This window comes from Macaca fascicularis, chromosome 2, assembly GCF_037993035.2.
Source record: "Macaca fascicularis isolate 582-1 chromosome 2, T2T-MFA8v1.1".
NCBI classification, from domain to species: domain Eukaryota; kingdom Metazoa; phylum Chordata; class Mammalia; order Primates; family Cercopithecidae; genus Macaca; species Macaca fascicularis.
Genome location: NC_088376.1, coordinates 182,924,932 through 182,944,366, shown reverse-complemented (window position 1 = coordinate 182,944,366; position 19,435 = coordinate 182,924,932). Strand labels below are relative to the sequence as shown.

The 19,435-nt window shown below is 38.0% G+C and overlaps 2 protein-coding genes across 12 annotated transcripts in view; one reads left to right on the top strand and one right to left on the bottom strand.

Moving 5' to 3' along the window:
• Window positions 1-19,435, top strand: part of CMSS1 (cms1 ribosomal small subunit homolog) — a 371,982-nt gene that overhangs the window by 265,563 nt on the left and 86,984 nt on the right. The window contains exons 2-3 of one of the 8 annotated variants that reach the window (XM_065539577.1): window positions 10,543-10,672; window positions 12,122-12,215. The exons of 6 other annotated variants lie outside the window; for them this stretch is intronic. In XM_065539577.1, the coding sequence (XP_065395649.1) occupies window positions 10,577-10,672; window positions 12,122-12,215 (190 nt within the window). In that variant the 5' untranslated portion in view covers window positions 10,543-10,576. Of the gene's footprint in view, window positions 1-10,542; window positions 10,673-12,118; window positions 12,216-19,435 lie in introns of all 8 variants that reach the window. One more of the 8 variants, XM_045384529.2, reaches the window with a different exon arrangement.
• Window positions 1-19,435, bottom strand: part of FILIP1L (filamin A interacting protein 1 like) — a 296,973-nt gene that overhangs the window by 255,163 nt on the left and 22,375 nt on the right. The gene's annotated exons all lie outside the window — the stretch shown is intronic.

Below are 19,435 nucleotides of genomic sequence, written 5' to 3'. Positions count from 1 at the left end.
CTGTGGCAAACTAATTAGCACATGTTAGGATAAAACTGTCATCTTTGATGGACTTAAAACTGTCATTCTTCCAGAAGAGAAAGATGGACTCATCACCCACTTTAGTGTGACATGGACCTCATTTTAAGACCAAACACTAGGCAATAAGCTGTGAACTAAAGGTCTACTGATCTTGGCCACTCTAATCTCATGTGCCAAAATCTTTCAGCTCTATCTCCCCAAGCCCAGACCCAAGGATTATTCGCTCAGAAATGGAATGTATGTAAAATTGACAGGGGATTATTTTCTCATTGGCCTCCTGCCCTGGTTCATTCTGTGCATTTCCAAATCTGAGCTCAAACTTGAACATGACTCTGAGAGCTCTCCTTGATTCAGGCTTGGAGCTCAAGAAACAGTTGTCTCTGGCTGACTTCCTGGATTCCCCCCTTTCTAGATGGCCCTTAATGGTGTCTGATTTTCTCTTATGACTGATTTCATCAACTGAGGCATTTCAATGGTGCAATATCTTGCATTGCTTTGTCAAGTTGTGACTCCTTCTCTGGCGTCCAGTTGCAGCATTTTAACTGTCAACCGACCATCACACCCCACTTCCAACCCCCAGCTGGTACAGTCTTCTTTGCAACAATTAGGAAATCTGGGTTGCCTTCCAAAAATATGGGCTTGCTTGAACACAGCCAAAATACAGAATATGTACTGGACAGAGGTGATGAGGACTTATCACCTGATCTCACTTGATAATGTATTGTTATTTATTTTGGACAGCTTGCTAAAGAACAGAGGTTCTCAAATTCTAGGGACTCATGAATCACTTCAATATGAGAAATACTCCTCTGCTTCCACCATAAACTACCCACTTCCTCTAACTTGTCACTGAAAACCTCGCCAGGGGAGTGAATATTGAGGCTGCTTTTGTCACAGGGTAGTGAGAATAAATGATGATAGCATATGTTTGAAGAGCACTTTTAAAAGTTTTTTTTATGTCCACTTCCTTAACATATATCTTGATTAATATCAGAGGCAAAACATAATTAGTTTATGTGTATGTTCATAATAAAATGGAAACCATCATGTTTCTTTCATCTGCCCACCACTTTTTAAGTATGCTGTTATATTATAGAACAGGGGAGAACTAGTACCAGGAGTCACAAATTATAGCCTGTGGGCCAAATCTGGTCTGCCACCTGTTTTTATAAATAAAGTTTTATTGGAACTCCACCATACTCATTTATTTGTGTGTTATCTGACTATTTTCATCCTACAACAGGAAAGTTGAGTTCTTGTGATAGAGATTGCATGGCCTACAGAGGTTGAAATATTTACTATCAAGTCCTTCACAAAAAAAGTTTGCTGGCCCAGGACAGCAAAATGAAGCAAGCTATCCTGTCATGAAAGTATACATTTAAATACAAACGGGGTAAATGTTGTCTACAGCTTCCTAGAAAAGATTGGGGTAGAGGAGATTGTGGGGACTTTTAGGCTTAGGTCAAGAAAACAGAAATCTTGAGGTTTTCTCTTCAGATCCAAAATCAAATAAGGAACTTGGGTCCAGGAAGCAAGAGAAGGAATTCTATGAGTAAATATCTTCATTTAGCACATTTTGTTAGTGCTCCTCAAAGAAGGCCAGGAAGTTTTCCATGCCAGTAATAAATCTTGAGGGAGCCTAGGAAATAACCTACTGATCTGTCTTCTAACATGACAGCCAGTGTTCACTCTACATTCAGATAAAGAGCAGGGTGCGTACTGGGCAAGACCTGTTTGATTCCTCTGTGGGTCTTGGCACCAGGAGGGCTTTATTAAGAACCTTTCCAGTAACTCTTTTTAAGCTTATGTCCCTTTCCTTTTAAAACACCAGAGTTCAACATTCATTACCTTTCTTCCCTTTGATTGCCCACTGAAGTTTTCACAGAAGAAGTAATGGTTTTCCTGTTTCCTTTCCGTGGGGCCATTTTGCACACCATGGTTCTCCTTCCCTTTTTTCAGTCTTGCATGCAAGTAAAAGCAAGTTGTCTTCTACTGTTAACTGCGGGAAAAGGTTTGTGGGGGCCTTTTTTTTCCCTTCCCTCCTCCACAACTGGAAAATATGAGGCAGATCCTGTTTATGTATGCTGTAACCTCAAAAAGAGCTGATACACTGTTGTCATTAAAGAAGAATCCCAAGCTGTTTATCCTGCAGTGAGTACCAGAGCTGTAAATCTGACAGCCCCCCTGGGCCCTCCAGGCAGACTGTGGAGAGCTCTTCACTGCTTTCCCAGGCCAGCTCCGAAATGCAAGGCAAAGGTTTCTGTTGCTGAATCCCTACACTCTGGGAACAGACAAGATGTCAAATGTTGTGGCTTTATTAAAAATCAGGGGCTTTCTTCCCTTGTATTAACTTGTTCTTTGAAATCTGTTTTCCAGAGGGCTTTTCTACTCTAAACTGTAATTTCAATACCTATCTTTATGCTACTTTTTTCTCTGTGGATCTCTTATCATGTTCCAGAAATCATTTTGCAAATTTATTCCATAGCCAGTATGTTTGGCAAAATTATAATAAAATAAGCTTTCTTATTTGTCTAAAAACTAGTAAAAACTATGCTTTAGAAATACATCTTTCTGTCGAAGTTTCGTTCCCAATTTTTTTTAATCTTATTTTCTATTAATGTGCAACATTTGACTTTTTTTTTTTTTTTTTTTTTTTTTTTGAGACAAAGTCTCGCTCTGTCATCCAGGCTAGAGTACAATGCCACGATTTCGGCTGACTGCAACCTCTGCCTCCTGGGTTCAAGCGGTTTTCTTGCCTCAGCCTCCAGAGTAGCTGGGATTCCAGGCGCGCATGACCACGCCTGGCTAATTTTTGTCTTTTTAATAGAGACAGGGTTTCGCCGTGTTGGCCAGGCTGGTCTCGAACTCCTGACCTGAAGTGATCCACTGGCCTCATCCTCCCAAAGTGCTGGGATTATAGGCATGGGCCAACACACCTGGCCTGATTTTCTTTTATAATAATGATTTTTTATAAAGCTATGTTTGTATAAAGCTATTTTAATTGCTTATTTTTTTAGGATTTATTTTGTCTATGTTAGTTCCCTTTGTTTTGGTTTATCCTGGGGTCAAACCCAGATTCTCCTTACAAGGATTACATTAGATAGAGATCGTCAAAACCAGAAATGATCAACCTGAAATACTTCCTGGTCAGCTTTTGCTAAAAGAAGATATACCGATGCAATATGATTACCTTTCAAATAATGGACATCTAATGACACAAGAGAACAATCTAGAGCGTGCTAGTTGCTGCCACAGAAACGGATACAGAGACAACCCACAGTCTGGTTCTCATCCTTGTGTCCTTTACCTTACAGGAGAGAAGGGCTTATGATAATGAGCAGAGATTTCACTTTTTTTTTAGGAAGCTTAGGAGTTAGGAAGACCGTAATTTGTTCTTTAAACATCTGTTGCATTTTTATAAGTTCTCTTACCTTCGAAGCTTCGGGTTTTTGCTTTTTACTTCCTATCCCAATCTTTGTCTTCTTTTTTTTTTTTTTTTAACTGTCTCCTATACCCGCTGATGGCAGACTCTGTTTTCTTTTATCCTCTTTTCTTTAATACACAAGAATTAAATGAAGCAGTGTCTATAATATAAATTCTTGGAAAAATTACACAACATGATAACAACTAATTATAAAGGCAATTTGTAGATTTAGGGAGAATTTCATCCCACAGTGATAGCAACATCGTTGGACCTGAAACCAGGACCTATTGATGACTGACCTGGGGCAATTTATCTCTGAGCCTCTGACTTTCCTTATCTATAAACTTATCTTAAACTCTGCAAGCTTCTTGAGCTAATCCTTCTTGGGTATTAAGATTCAGTTCGGGAGAGCTGAGTTGGAGCCTAGAAATCTTCATTTCTGATAAGCTCTCCAGCCAATAGGCCCTCAGACCTCACTCTGAAGACACAAAACTATATAATCTCTAAGATCCTTTCCTGCCTAAAATTCTGTGATTCTGAGTCTTCTTTCAACTACATGGCTTTGGGCAGGCCTGATGCTTCCTGGAAATTCACTGTTTCGTCTGCCATATGTATAATTAAGAAATATATTTGTTCGTTATCTTGCCCGGAAAACCCTTAAAAATGTAAACAATAATTTTGATCAGAGTTAAGTACCTCTTTTTGTCACTGCTCAGTGGAGGCTTGTCTGTTTCATTCCTTTAATCTCTCATCATATGCTTATCTCTGTAAATATATTTTTCCTCTCTAAAGGCCTCTCAGATGCTTTTCATCTTTCTGAAAGAATGTTTAAAGCCAAAGTCCAGGTGCTTACACTTTTGGACTTAATAACTGAGCTGTTTTTACTCACCGCCCCCCCACCACCCTTCTTTTTCTTTTATCATTGTCAGCATGTGCTGAGCCCCTCTGATGGCCAGCTTCACATCTACTTTATGCTTTGCTATTTCTGTTATATTGCAAAATCCTATCTAATCTGTGGGTTACAATATCTATCCAGTTGCTTTTGACATGCTTTCGAGGTTTCATCCCCACTGAATGTCAGTCTTCTGAGTTATTTTTTCCTGGATACTTGTACTTCATTGTATTTTGCCAGACTGAACTAACGGTGTACTTTACTGTTCATTTTTCTAATCTCCAGGGATCCATGAATATTGTTTGACCTCACCTCTGTTTCTTCTACCATCTCCACCTTTAGTGCCATCTGAGGAACTTATTAATGTAACTTCTCAGATTTCCAGGTCATTAATAAAGTTGTTTAATAAGACCTTTTTATGCAGCCTGGGAATTATTCAGACTTACTCAGTTTTTACAGCTCTGCTATCATTTCTTGCCCACTATTATGTCCTGTATAGTTAAGGATGCAATAGAGAGAAAGATTACTTTTCAAATTACAGCTCCTGCAAGAGATGTCTCTTCCCAGAAGACCCTTTACTGTTCCACATAAGAAATCAAAACTCTCATTTAATTAGAGAGGGCTTTCGGAACAAGGCTGGCCAGGGTACGCTTACATAAGCTTGTTTGCAGATTCCAGTTAGGTCTCCCAAGGTCACAGACAGCTGTGTTTTGCATTTAGCGTCCTTTGAAAGAAGAGTGGATGCTTGGATAGCTTATACTTGACATGCAGAGAACTTAGGGACTGCATACTTTCACATGTTGCTCATAGGTTCCAAGCAAATGGCAACACACCATCATGCAGAAACTCTCTATCTGCCGTTATCCTGTGAGCTCCCAATCTGTGATGCATGGTGTTCTTAAGAAGTAGACTCAGGGAACAACCAAAGTCATTTCTTTCTCTTACAATCTGAGAAGCAAGTATGTTTGTACTTCACTGAGAGTGTTTCAGGACAGCAACCAGATTTAAAAATAAGAGTAGTTACACACGAAAAAGGTGGTTAGCTGTTAAGCCATGGCTGGATTTAGCCTTCAAGGAATTTATAGTACAAAAAGTTAATGCATGGCAGTGTGTATTTAAGATAAGGAGGATTTAAGGAAATGTAGAGGGGAGAAGAGTAACATTCCAGAGAGTGGAATTACAAGATAGCCTTCATCCCCACAAGAATTAACATAGAAAGTAAAACAGTACAGAATTAGATAAATTCAGTAAAAATAATAAGGAATTGGCTGTGCCCAGTGGCTCACACCTATAATCCCAGTGAGGCGGGACAATGAATTGAGCCTAGTAGTTCAAGACCAGCCTGGCAGCATGGCAAGACCCTGTCTCTACAAGAAATAGAAAAATTAGCCAAGCATGGCCGTGCATGTCTGTAGTCCTGCTACTGGGAGGCTGAGACTAGAGGATCGCTTGAGCCCAGGAGGTAGAGGCTACAGTGAGCTGTGTTCGCATCACTACACTCCAACGTGGGTGACAGAATAAGACCCTGTCTCAAAAAAAAATAAGAATAATAAGGAATTATTAAAATAGAAATTTAGGACACCCAGTTTCACTTACTCAGACTCTAAAATGGAATGTCAATAGTTTAACAGCCAGCTAAAACATTATTGTACTAACAATATTGAGTTATCCTATTTATAAGTTAGAATTGGGCTTGCTTTTAAAAAAAAATGATAACAATACATTCTGGTTTGATAACAATTTCATGTCAGTATTTTCGTATACAAACATCACATTGGTGCTAATATATTTAGCCCCACTCAGTTAGAACAACTAAAGAAAAGTAAATTAACTTTTCAAAGTCTTGAAATATATAGGAGGGAAAGTAACAGTAGTTATTGAAATGAAACACCCTCTAGAAATAGAACCTTTACTACCAACCTACTTGCATTTTAACCAATAATTGATAAATCCAGAGAAAATGTAGAACTTTGCCTAGTTTTTTTCTGTTACAGTTCTTACATGTAGAACAATGACATAACACATAAGTAATATAAAACATAATGGTTGTCTTAATTATCTATTGCTGCATAACAAACCACTCCAAAATGTAGTTGTTTAAAACAGCAACAATTTATTTTTTATTGACTAAGTCAAGGGTGTCCAATCTTTGGCTTCCCTGGGCCACATTGCAAGAAAAATTGTCTTGGGTCACACATAAAATACACTAACACTAATGATAGCTGATGAGCTAAAGAAAAAAAAATTGGCCTGGCATAGTGGCTCACACCTGTAATCCCAGCACTTTGGGAGGCCGAGGCAGGCAGATCACTTGAAGTCAGGAGTTCAAGACCAGCCTAGCCAACATGGCGAAATCCCATCGCTACTAAAAATACAAAAATTAGCTGAGCATGGTAGCGGGTGCCTATAATCCAAGCTACTCAGGAGGCTAAGGCCAGAAAATCACTTGAACCTGGGAGGTGGAGGCTGCAGTGAACCGACATCACACCACTGCACTCCAGCCTAAGCAACAGAGTGAGACTCCATCTCAAAAAAAAAAAAAAAAAAAAAAAACAGAAAAAATATTGCAAAAAATCTCATAATATTTTAAGAAAGCTTACTAATTTGTGTTGGGCCACATTCAGAGCTGTCCTGGGCCACATGTGGCCCACGTTGGACAAGCTTGGACTAGGTTCAACTAGATGGCTCTCTTTTCCAAATGAGGTGGCCAAGACCTCTGCGGTAGCATTCAGCTGAAGCTGAAATGCACAAAACGACCCCTCATGATCCGGGGCCTCTCTCCCCAGTCCTCTCAGCATTAGCAGTCTAGTACAGACTCCTTTACAGCATGGTTACTGGTTTACGAGAATGCAGAGGTGAGAGTCGCCAGGCCATTTTGAGGCTTGTTTACACCCCAAAGTGGTAAAGGGTTATTATCGGTGCTTTCTGTCGGTCAAAGTATTCGAAAAGCCAGCCTAGATTCAAGGTAGAGGATATAGCCTTCACCTCTTGACAGGATGAATGGCAAAGAATTTGTAACCATCTTTAATTTCCATATAGTTGCTTGGTAAATATTTGTTGACTGATAGTATGAATATTGCATTTGAACTTCTTTATGTCCTTGGTTGCACTGAAGTGATGTTTATGTTATTATTTTGTAGAAGAGTTTGCTTCACAGTTCATGAAAAATCAAGAGTTATTTTATCATGTCAGCAAAAAAGTAGATTTTTTTATTTTTGGATAGATACAGCCAGTGTCACTTTTGGTTATTAAAAATCTTTGTAAGGGTGTGGAATCAGAGCCCTCTTTCAGATCCTTCTGATTTTCAATTCATTGTGAGGTTTCATTATTTTATGAGATTATATGAATGCTCCAAACATTACATACCTGTATTCACACTTTAGAACAAAAATTAATCCCACAGCAAATCCCAGGTTTGGGGAGTTACTGCCATTTTACAATTTCTATGCCTCAATTACGCTCATGATAACCAAAAAAAAAAAAAAAAAAAAATCAAGGTTTGATATCTGTATTATTTAAAAAAGAACTCACATAAAATAAACATAGATGTTGGGATTTTTTCTTTTTCTTAAAGTTTAAATAATTCATATATGGGTAATGTAATCTCTAACAAAGGTTTTCATGGCATGTTGAGAAACAGTGGTTTGGAGTGGCTAGATCAAGCAACTCAGAATTCACCATATGAGAAATTAAATGCTTCACAAAATTAACAGTGTAACATTGGGTCTTCTGCAGACTCTTTTAACTTTTACTCCATCCCTCTGCTGAAATAAGCTAGCTATTTTTCTTTTCTTTTTTCAATTAATAAAAAATTAAAAATTTCTATTTTTTTAATAGAGACAGGGATCTCACTATATTGCCCAGGCTGGCCTCAAACTCCTGAGCTAAACCATCCACCTGCCTCGGCCTCCCAAAGTGTTGGGATTACAAGCATGAACCACTGTGCCCGGCCATCATTTTTCTTAAAGCTCTCATAACCTAGCTAAGAGGAGGGAAAAAAAATTTAATAACTCTAGGGTTCTGACTTCCCCTGAACAAACTATCCCTTTACAGAGGGTTTCTCAAACTTTAGTGAGCATAAAAATCACCCAGGGAACATGTTAAAATGTAGATTTGGGGGCATACCCTGGACAATTTCAATTTTATAGTAAGAGATGGGGCCCAGGATCTGAATTTAGTACGTGGGGCGATGCAGATATAGGTGATCTGTGGACCACATTTTGAGAAATCCAGCTTAGATTTCCTCCTGCCAGTCTCAGAAAGGCTGAAAGTGGTTAGATATGAAGGAGTGATGCCTTGTTCTCTTCTCCCCACAGCAAGAGGCAGTGAGGATGGCAGAAAGACTTATGTGGGTTCATCAGATGATTAGAATCGATGTCATTTCTTGGTCATATCAGCTAATTCTTTATTTGCATTGGAACTGGAAGGCTTGTGAGAACAGATATGGAATGCTTCACCAGTTAGTTATTACCCGAATAAGGCAAGGACTGCCTTTTCTTGCATAGTCCTATTTTAGGATGGATGTGTACACTTTTCCTGCCATGGTTACCAAAGCAATCCCTCTGAAACCAGCCCATGGTGCTGTCCTAAAGGATGAGTTGAGAATATTAATTGGTTTTAGGTCTGTGTTTGCAGAAGATAAAAAGGAGTCACATATTTATGTCATTATTTATTTAAGAAATATCTGTTGAGCATCTTGTATAATGAAGGTGTTATTTTAGACACTCTCAACAGCCAGTGTTATATCCATTAGTCTTGCTGATATTTCTAGCCCCTTATTTAATGAGCCTTAATTTTTGAAAAGAATTGCAGGACTTCAGACCACCTCCATGGTTCATAATCCTCTCTCAAGACAGGACTTCACCTAAACCACCCAAGAGTCCTTCTAATCTTAACATTTTCAAGAGATAAATCATCTTTTATCTCTCTCTCTCTCTTTTTTTTTTTTTTTTTCCAGCAATAAAGATGGAGAACAAATCACCTTTCATGTAAAACAAATTGTATACCATGGTTTATTATTATCTCGCAGATACCCTGATGGTCAGTTTATGCTTTTGGAAACCCAGCAGAATTCTTTGAAATCCCACTGTCATACTCTTAAGCAAACTTTAATCTTGTTTGTCAATGCTAGTCTCTTTGAGGAATCTGATTATACTTGACAACCCTTATCTTCCATGTATACTTATGTGTAGAAAGATCTCTCTGTGGATAGCTTAGGGATTAACGACTCATGAAGATTCTTTGGTTGGGAATAACATCTTGTAGTTTGGCCTCTGCACCCTAATTGTTGCCACCTTGAAGTCTGCATGCCAGTATAGTGTGATTTTATGAGAGTGTAACAATCATAAAAAGTTCTCTAGGAAGGGATTTTTTAAAATATATCCATCAATACAGGCAAATAATAAATGTTACAATGATACATCACATCTTTTATTATTTTTATTATTAATGTCTTTTCTTAGTTGTTTTAGAGCCGGGTTTCTCATTCTGTTCTGGGTAAGTCTTAGTTGCAGAGGGCTGTCCTGTGCATTGCAGGATGTTTAACAGCATCCTTGGCCTCTACCATGCCAGTAGCACCCTCTGAGTTGTGACAATCAAAAATGTCTCCAGACACTGTCAGATGTCTTCCCAAGACAACATTGCCTTCAATCGCTAACTGTTTTAGAGTAGGAGGCATGGTGTAGTTAGACTTTAGGCTATCTGAGGAAAAACTGTTCCAGTATCTTATGGTATTCCTTCCCCATCTTCCTAAAAGTGCTACATGAGCCTCTGAAAATATTGGCATGTTCCTAGACATTTTTAGTTCAATTCAGTCTTTAAAATGGAATTGCAAAATACAAACAACTCTTTATTTTCCCATTATGTTGTTTATAACAAACCAAGAACATCGTTGCTAAAAAGTCATATATCATAAAGTGTGCTGCATAGAATTCCTAGAATAGAATCTATTTAACATACTGACCTAAGCTGCACGTGTAAAAAGTAAATACTACTTATTACTCATATAACTCCATAGGCAAGAATTTACAAATACAGTATAACAAAAACTTAAAAGGAACTCCTCTGTACTGCTGGGGAGGGAAGTCAAAATTTTTTGTCATCACAGATAAGAAAATTCACTGTTATCATAACTTACAGCTTTAAGACTGGTAGTTAGTTAATGGTTTCTATTTTCTTCTATCAGTGAGAAATTATTCATTTCCAGGAATCTCTTGGAGAAGACAGCCCGTAATATCTGAATGAGGAATGAGCCAGCTTTGAAGACCCTAAACAGCAGTGTGGCATTCATATTTCTGGTCAGAAGAATGCAGCTCTGGGAAACGGGGTCCCACGGGGTAACTATTTTTTGGTTATAGTTGAGCGCCAACAAATTTTATTTAGGAAGACTTTATAGATGCCACACAAACACACCCATTTTTTATACCCTTACTTAAATGTACTATTACCTGTTTCTGTTTCTGTGAGGTCCATGCATGTCACAAAATCTGTTTGTCAGCATGGTAGTCAAAGACACCTTTGTCGACTTAAGACAGCACCTAGTTTGAAGAGATATAATTCACCCCTTGGGTTCATTTTGTGAGAATGGCCTATTGTACATTCCACAATCTGTAGAATTAGCTCTCCTGTGGTTTTGAAAAAAGAACAAATTGAGAACTCTTGCCCTTGTGGTTTTATTTAATGTTTAGAAAACTTCAGGTTTAATCTAGTACTTTGGGATGTATATATTCTACTGGCTATATTTATGAAATTACAATTATTTTGCAGCAATTTCCAGCTCTAAATAAAATCGTGTATGGATTTTATTGTTTAGGGTCAGACATGTTGGCAGTCAGTACCTGACGGGGTCACAGTGAGAGTTTTTTTACTTAATGCCTCAGGATATTCAACATAGGACTCTCCAAAATATTCAACATGAGAATTAACTAAATAGTTTTACTTTATCTCAGGCTTGCTTGCACCTGTAACTGTTTGTTTGTTTTTATCTCGACCAACTAGTTAATTGCCAAAGGATTATTTTAGATAAGTAGCCCTTAAAGTATGTTGTGTGGAACGGCGGCATCAGCATTACCTGGGAACTTGCAAGAAATGAACTTCCTAGATCCAACCCCAGGCCTACTGAATCAGAAACTCTAGGGGTGGAGCCCAGTGATCTGTATTTTAGCAAGCTCTCCAGCTAATTCTAATGCACAGCAAGATTTGAGAACCATTGTTTCAGATCATAATCATTGTGACATTTTCCCCTCTTGTCTCTGATGCCATGAAAAGCAAATGATTTTTGCTTAGAAACGAATACTAGTTGTTTAGTGCATGCTTCTTTATCTTGTTTGAAATATGAGGCCTACATTTAGTGTCACATTTTTTAAAGTGTTAATCAGTCTTAACTGAATTGTGTTTTCAACTTCATAAAAATTTTTTTAACATCACCATTTCTTTGTTTGTTTGTTTGTTTAGAGAAGGGGGTCTCCCTATGTTGCCCAGGTGAGTTTCAAATTTCTGGGCTCAAGCAGTCCTCCCACCTTGGCCTCCCAAAGTGCTAGTATTAAGGCATAAGCCACTGTGCCCGGCCTGATTCTTGCCATTAGAAGTTCCATGGTAGCTTTTGGTCAAAAGTACTAAGGTTGTGAGCATAATTATCAAAATAAAATTTATGTAAGCTGAAGTTGACAGCTGAATTACAAAGAGCATTTCTCCATTGTAGTTAATTTGTGTTATTTCGTCCTTTCATAAAATAATAATAATGCTTGTATTAAAATCTGGCTATTCTGCTACCCCCATGCCAGCAGAAAGGAGCTCCGATTTGTAAAGTAAAGCCTCAGCCACGAGACCCATGTCATTTGCTGCATGTCCAGGCTTCTAGATTCTGCATTTGTGCCCCAGGTAACCAAAAGCTCCATATTGTTATTTCATGTACACGTGTAAATAACTTTAATGGCAGCCTTTGGAATGGCTCATTTTAAAAGTCCCTTTTATCTCCTACCGGCTATTTTTCACTAGCCCATTGAGTAGAGGGGTTTTTCATGCTACCCACATAAAAATATGCAAACATTTATAAGCTTAGGTTCACCAAACTAGTTAATTTGTACCTAAATATGAATCTTGATCAAGGCTGCTTGCAAATTCACATTTTGGGCTCACTTTCAGATTTCAGATATATGGAAAAACTCAAAGAAAATGAATAAAGCCTTTCGATGCTTTGAAGATTTGTTTAGAAGGAATAGCCACTAAAAACGGGAAAACAATACAGTATTATGGGAAGTAAGAACCTTATGATAGCCATGTCTCTTAAATGGAGCTTTATGAAGAGGAACTGATGTGGTTTTACTATGTCTATGCAAGGGATTTGACTGTAAAGCCCTAAGTTAGAGAAATCGTCACTTACGTATAAGCATGAGCATATGGATATTACAGATCAACCTCCCTTTTTCCACTTATTTGTGTTCCTAAAACTGAATATTTATAAATTGCATCATAGTTTTCACTTGGTTCATATTATCATCTCAGAGCTGTAGCTTCTTTTTCACTTGCCTAGGTGGAATTTGGCTGCTAAAATACCTATCCCCAATCAGTCCCAGCCTCACATCAAGTTAGGGAATTATAAATGAAGTAGCCACTATGTAAAGGTAATGTAATGAATCCAAGAGTTATCTCATAATGCAGAAACTCATTCCCTGTCGATGTCGTTAGCTTCAGATTTTTCTGTCATTTGTTGAATTGTGGCCCACTTTTAAATATGTATTTATGGTGCAGATCTCTGCTGAATCTCCTAAACTAAGCCATATCCCCTAAAGTGATGGTTTCCAGCCCAGGCTGCTCAATAGAATCACAAGAGAAATAGTCCTGATCAGTTGAATTAGAATCCCTGGAATATGGAATTGTTTTAAAAGTATCTAAGGTGATTGTACTGTATAACCAGAGTTGATAACCTGAAGTTTGCCAGAAGAGAACATTAATATTTTAGAGCAGCTTATTATGGTAGATAGTGTGATTATAAACTAGTTAAAATGTTTCACACCAAGAGGACTGATGTTTCATATCTTCCCTTCTCCTTAAAGAATTCATTTCTTTCTGCTTCCTCACGTAGGGAAAAATGACTGACTTTTACTTTAATAGCAGGGTCTTTTTATACAAATGTTGCCCATTTGGGACTATGCTTTCTCTAAGTACTTGTAATTTCTCAAAACCATACATTAATCCAAAGTTTCTTTCCTCTTTTGTCTCAGAAGCAAAAATATCCCCATTTCTTCCTCTCTTACCAACCAAGGCCCCTCTGTGTTCCTCTTTCATCCTTCATCTGAGCACAGCTATAAGATGCAGGCAAATAACATCCTCAAACTTACAGGCTTTCCATCTCTCATGAGGGAACAAAGTGCCTTTCCTCCAACTGAAATGTTTCTGAAGTACTCTTCAGCCACTGCAGTGTTCTGTCATTTTTGTCTGTCACCTGGGAATCAGAGCTATGCATGTGGATGATGACCCCCTCCTAAGTGGCCAAATAAAAGAAGTTACATATGTCTTTTATTCACTGTGTTTCTCTGGAGACCTCCACTAGCAGGAAAAGAGGTGGTTACGTTTTCATGAAGAGTAATATACTCCCACGTTGCATTTTAATGGATAACTTAGCTCTGGGTTAGATTCTTCGGCATAAAGGTCACCACTTTTAATACAGAGGACCATGAGTTTAGTCATTGGACAAGTTAATCAAATGGCTGCTGTAGTTCAAAAGTACATCTGCATTTGAATAAAATATGATTCGTGTTAGAGAGCTAAACTTGACGTTTGGTTTCCTCCAGGTAATAAAATAGCTTTTAATGAAATAAACATGTACCTTTCTGCAGCAAACCTGCATAAAGAGCATAGCACAGTTGCATTTCCTTTCTGGCAGTGGTAGAGAGTCTTTGACCTGCCATGGGCTGCTTTATTGTATTCAGTCTCAGGTAGTTAACCTGCTGAGCTGATTAGAAAACAACTCGAAGTCATTCAGTACCGCAGAAGAAAGGGGCAGAAAAGCCACGAAGTTAGTTGTACTTGTTTGGCCATCAAGATCATTGATTATATCATTCCAAGTATTACTACTGACAAATGTCTTGGAATCAGCTGACCCCCTCTAGTTCTAATACCATAAAGGAAAAAAAAAATCCAGGTTCTACTCTTACCTGTGCTTTATCACTTATAACAGTACCTAACTCCTAGTTGATACTCAAATACTTTTTTTACAAATTTTTTTTAGCCCTAAGCTGTGTACCCAGATCAAATACCTTTTTAAGAAAAATTAAAGTGATATTTATTACCCACCAGGCTAAAGTCCAAAATATGTGTCTTCCTATAAATCATTGCAGCAATTTAGTGTAGAGCCTCTTAAAATTTTTGATAAAAATCATTGGAGAGTTGGGAGCAATGGCTAACCCATTTTTTCACTTTTTAAAATTTACATATGGTAAAATTCACTTTTGTGTCTAGGACAGGTCTGTAATTCAGACAAATGCATACAGTAGTGTGATCACCACCATAATCAAAATACAAAACACTTCCATCACCCCCAAAAATCCTTCAGGCTCCCTTTTTAATCAGTCCTTCTCTCTATTCTCAACCTGTAGCAACCGCTGATTTTTTTTTTCTATTCCTCTAATTTCACCTTTTCCTGAATGTCATATAAATGGAATCATAGAACTTTGAATCTGGTTTCTTTCACTTAGCAGAATGTACTTGAGATAATATCCAAATTGTCATGTGTACCACTAGTTTGTTCCTTTTTGCTGCTGTTTAATATGCTATCATACAGCCGTACCATAGTTTGCTAATCCATTTACCAGTTGAAGGACATTTGGGTTATTTTCTGTTTGGGGCAATTATGAATAAAGCCACTATTAATGTTCACGTACAGGTTTTAAGTGAATGTAGCTTTCTTGTGAGTGTTTCTCTAGAGTGGAATTACTGGGCTTTGTTGTAAATGAATGTTTAGCATTTTACAAAGAACTGCCAAACTGTTTTCCAAAGTGATTGTACTGTTTTGTATTCCCCCCAACAGTGTATGAGAAATTGCAGTTGCTCAGCAACCTCACCAGCAATTGGTATTGTCAGTGGCTTAGTTTGGTTTTGTTTTTGGTTGATGGGGTTTTGTTTTGTTTGGTTGGTTTTTTTGTTTGTTTGTTTGTTTGTTTGTTTCTTTTTGGTCATTCTAATAGTGGTATCTCCTTGTGGTTTTAATTTGTATTTCCACAATGACTAATGGTGTTGAGCATCTTTTCATAGACCTATTTTGCATCCAAGTATAGTCTTTAGTGAGGTATCTTTTAAAACCTTTTGCCTTTTTTTTGTTTTATTGTTTTCTTGTTATTGAGTTTTGAGATTTATTTATGTATTCTGAATACAAGACTTTTTCAGATATATGACTTGCAGTTTTTTCCCCCAGTCTTTGGTTTGCCATTTCATTATATTAATAATGTCTTTCACAAAGGAAAAGTTTTTGAAGAAGTCCAATTTATCAGTGTTCTCTTATGGACTCTGCTTCTGGTGTTGTACCTAAGGAATCTTTCCCTAACACAAACTCACAAAGATTTTCTCCTATTGTTTCAACTATAGTTGTTTTTTTTGTTGTTGTTGTTTTTTGTTTTGTTTTTTTTGAGTCTCGTTGTGTCACCCATGCTGGAGTACAGTGGCGAGATCTCGACTCACTGCAACCTCCACCTCCGGGGTTCAAGCGATTCTCCTGCTTCAGCCTCTCGAGTAGCTGGGATTACAGGTGCCTGCCACCATGCCTGGCTAATTTTTGTATTTGTAGTAGATATGTGGTTTCATCATGTTGGCCAGGCTGGTCAGGAACTCCTGAGCTGAAGTGATCTGCCTGCCTCAGCCTCCCAAAGTGCTGGGATTACAGGCATGAGCCACTGCACCTGGCCCCAACTATAATTTTTTAAACTACTTTTGTAGGTTTTTAAAGTGAAATTTGGGAGCTTGCTGGGATGGAAAAGGCAATGAAAGAGAAAAGTTCTCATATGTGTCCCTTAAGACATTCCTTGCCTAAACCAAAAGCTTAAATTGATACAGAAAAAAAAAGTTTCATTTCAGAAGTTAATACAGGTTTTCAGTGTAACACTCAGACATTATGGAATAAAGATACCTAGATCCCCCAAAACTAAAAATAAGGCAAAAAAGTAAGTTATTATTGTCAGAGGAAATATATCAAGACATAGCTAATATATGGATAACTAAATAATTCATTTTCTGATTGAAATTAACTTTTAAAACCTAAATCATTTCAAAATCTTTATATTTGTAGAAAACGAATATTCTGCACATTGATAATTCATAATAAATTGCTGAGAAAACGATTACATTTTCAAAAGTGTCAAAGCACACCATTTTCCTCAGTCTTACACAGACGTCAAGTTCTTGCTCTTTCCTTTCTCTGCTTCTCTGCAGTTTTCTCTCTTCTTTTTCTCCTCATCACTCCCTTGAGTCTCCCATTTTTCTTGCTAATCCTGACTTATATCTTCTCGTCCTTGTGCCTTGTAATTTCTTTTTCTTCATATTTTCCTCTCTTGTCTCTATCTGCCCCACTTTTTTGTATCTTTTAACTCACTACAATATGAAACCAGTTTCTTTCTCTGGGTAGTATTTATCTAGTGAGCTCTTTTTGTCCTTTTTGTGATTTAAATGTTTTTTTGTTTGTTTTTTTTTTTTTTTGTCCTTCTGACTCAAATTTTTTAGAAGCACTAAGTAAGTCACTGTTTGCATGTATTTGAATCACTCATGGTTTACACTCTCCAGAGAGAAAGTATCCTTTGATGAAATGAGGACATTTCCCACCTCTGCTCTGTAAAGCGCCAGTATTAGAAAGCATCAGTAAGGATCATTTTATCCATTTCCCTACCAGTGAAGTATCCAGGAGTAAAAGTTATATAATATAGTTAACATGAAGTGTCTAGACATAGCTACTTTGCTAATACATTCCAACGTCTAGGTCTTGTTTTCAGCGGCTTAAAGAAATGTAGTAATCTTATTGATCTGCTTTCCAATTTTTCTGGCTGTATTTGCCCTACAGGAAGTATTTTATTAATTAGAGTTCAGTTGCATTTTCAAATATTACTACATGCATATCCACACGCGAAACCATCCAGAGATTTACTTGGTTTTCCTGCTCTTTCCTACTTAATAATGCTAGCTAATACTCTTCGAAATTAAATATTTTCTTTGGCTTTACTAACTTTATGCAAGTAATGGATTAACTGAATTTAAAGCCCTAAAGAGCAGATGGAGATGAAGATATGAAGATTTTTCTGCATCCACCTATAAGTCAAAGCCTCATGTCAAGCAAAAAGGATAGGAAGCAGAAATATTTCTAAAACTGAACAATTTAGTTTAACAGACTAGAACTACGCATTTCCCATTATGGTTCTTTACATGATATTTGATAACTGAATCACTTTACTGATGTCTTATCTTTGAGTGAAAAGGTAGTATAATATAAATAAAAATTTCATAGGCATGTGTATGAAGTCAGAATTCATTGCTTGTTAATAATCTGGAAAAGAAGACACCTGTGGCTAACTGAGGAAGATTTAGCCAGGCTTTTTAAGTAGCATGTCATACTAGGAACAACTGGATTCTAGTCTCCATTTTTGCCACCTACTAGTTCAGTGACCTGGAGCAAGTCTTGTCTTCTGTTTCCCAGGCTGCGAAATGTAGGAATTGACTCAGATGATCTCTAAGACCTCCTCTAGTACTGAACAAAATTGAGGGAGGAAATAATACACTCATCTTCCCTACTCCAGCCCCGCCCCAAAGCCAGCTAGCTTTTCTCCTGATAGGAGTGTGTGGAGCCACAGAAAGCTTCACTGACATTTTCTCAAAGCTCATTGCTCCACTGTCTGCGGCTGCCCCTTTTGAGCTCCTTCCGTGGAGGGCTTGTTTCAAGAGCAGTCCCTCCCTGAACTATGAAGCACTCTGTGAATGCCCCTTCTGGTAAGGCCCCAGGCATCTTTGTCCACGTGGGTCCATTGTGCAGCTGTTTGCTATTGTTTTCTTCAAGATTCAAATTTAACTGTCCCAATCTTCTAAGTCTTTAAGATAGTCAAGGGAACATTAGCTCACTGAAAATAATTGAAAACACCTTTTGGAAAAGTGCAGCTGGGAGTGCAAGCATGGGATTCAATCACACTGGTCGTGATTTTTCAGGGAAGAGATTATTCCCCTACCTTATAACATTTTCTAAGAAATTTAGAGAAAGCAATTCCACCTCAGATTTTCTGAGTCATAGTGTTTGAGAGCAAGACTAGGCCACAGAGATGCGTGACTTGCCCAGGACCTCCCAGTGGTAGGTTATGAAACTGTTCTGCGATCCCCTGCCTGGGCTCTTCCTCTGCAACACTAGCCTCCGCCTTTCCAAAGCCAGACAGACCATCCTGGGGTTGCAGTCATGTTCTCTGTAGCATTTCCCATTGCCTTTGACCCTGAGTCACTCCTCTCATGAAATAAGGCTGTAATTAGGACACCCAAATGCTCAAGAAAACCTCTCCATCAGAACTGCACAAGTTGTCTCATCACCACTGTCCTAGGAGCTCTCTGCAGGTATGCCAGTGCTGACAGGCTGACTGGCCTCAGGAATGTGGTATCTCTTATTCTCCCTAGAGCTTGCCTGCTTCATTCCATCCCATGTAGTCTAAAGTGTATTTTAAGAAAACTTGAAATGAGTGCAGAGGTTAAACATTTCAAAGTAGCTTGGGATTACAAGTAATTTTAACCCAAGGTCATTTGGAAAATGTCACTCTTGAAACCGTACCTTTAAGGGGTGTGCATGTATGTATGTGTGTCCATGTTCACCTTCTTCTTCTAAAACAAAATGTTTTAATAAATGAACTTGGTGGAATTTGATTGGAAAGATTCATGTTTTGTAAGGGAAGAAGCAGTGTAAGAAATTAGGTAACAAGAGCAGCCAGTTTTAAATATGCTGATAAATGCTTTGCAGCACAAGTCTTCTACCCTGTCCCCAGCCATAAGCATCATGAGTTACTCTGTCATCAGAAGTGTAGCCATGTTCTAACTTATGTGCCTGACTTATATTACAAAAGCATACTAGCTCCTCAATTTCCCACATAATC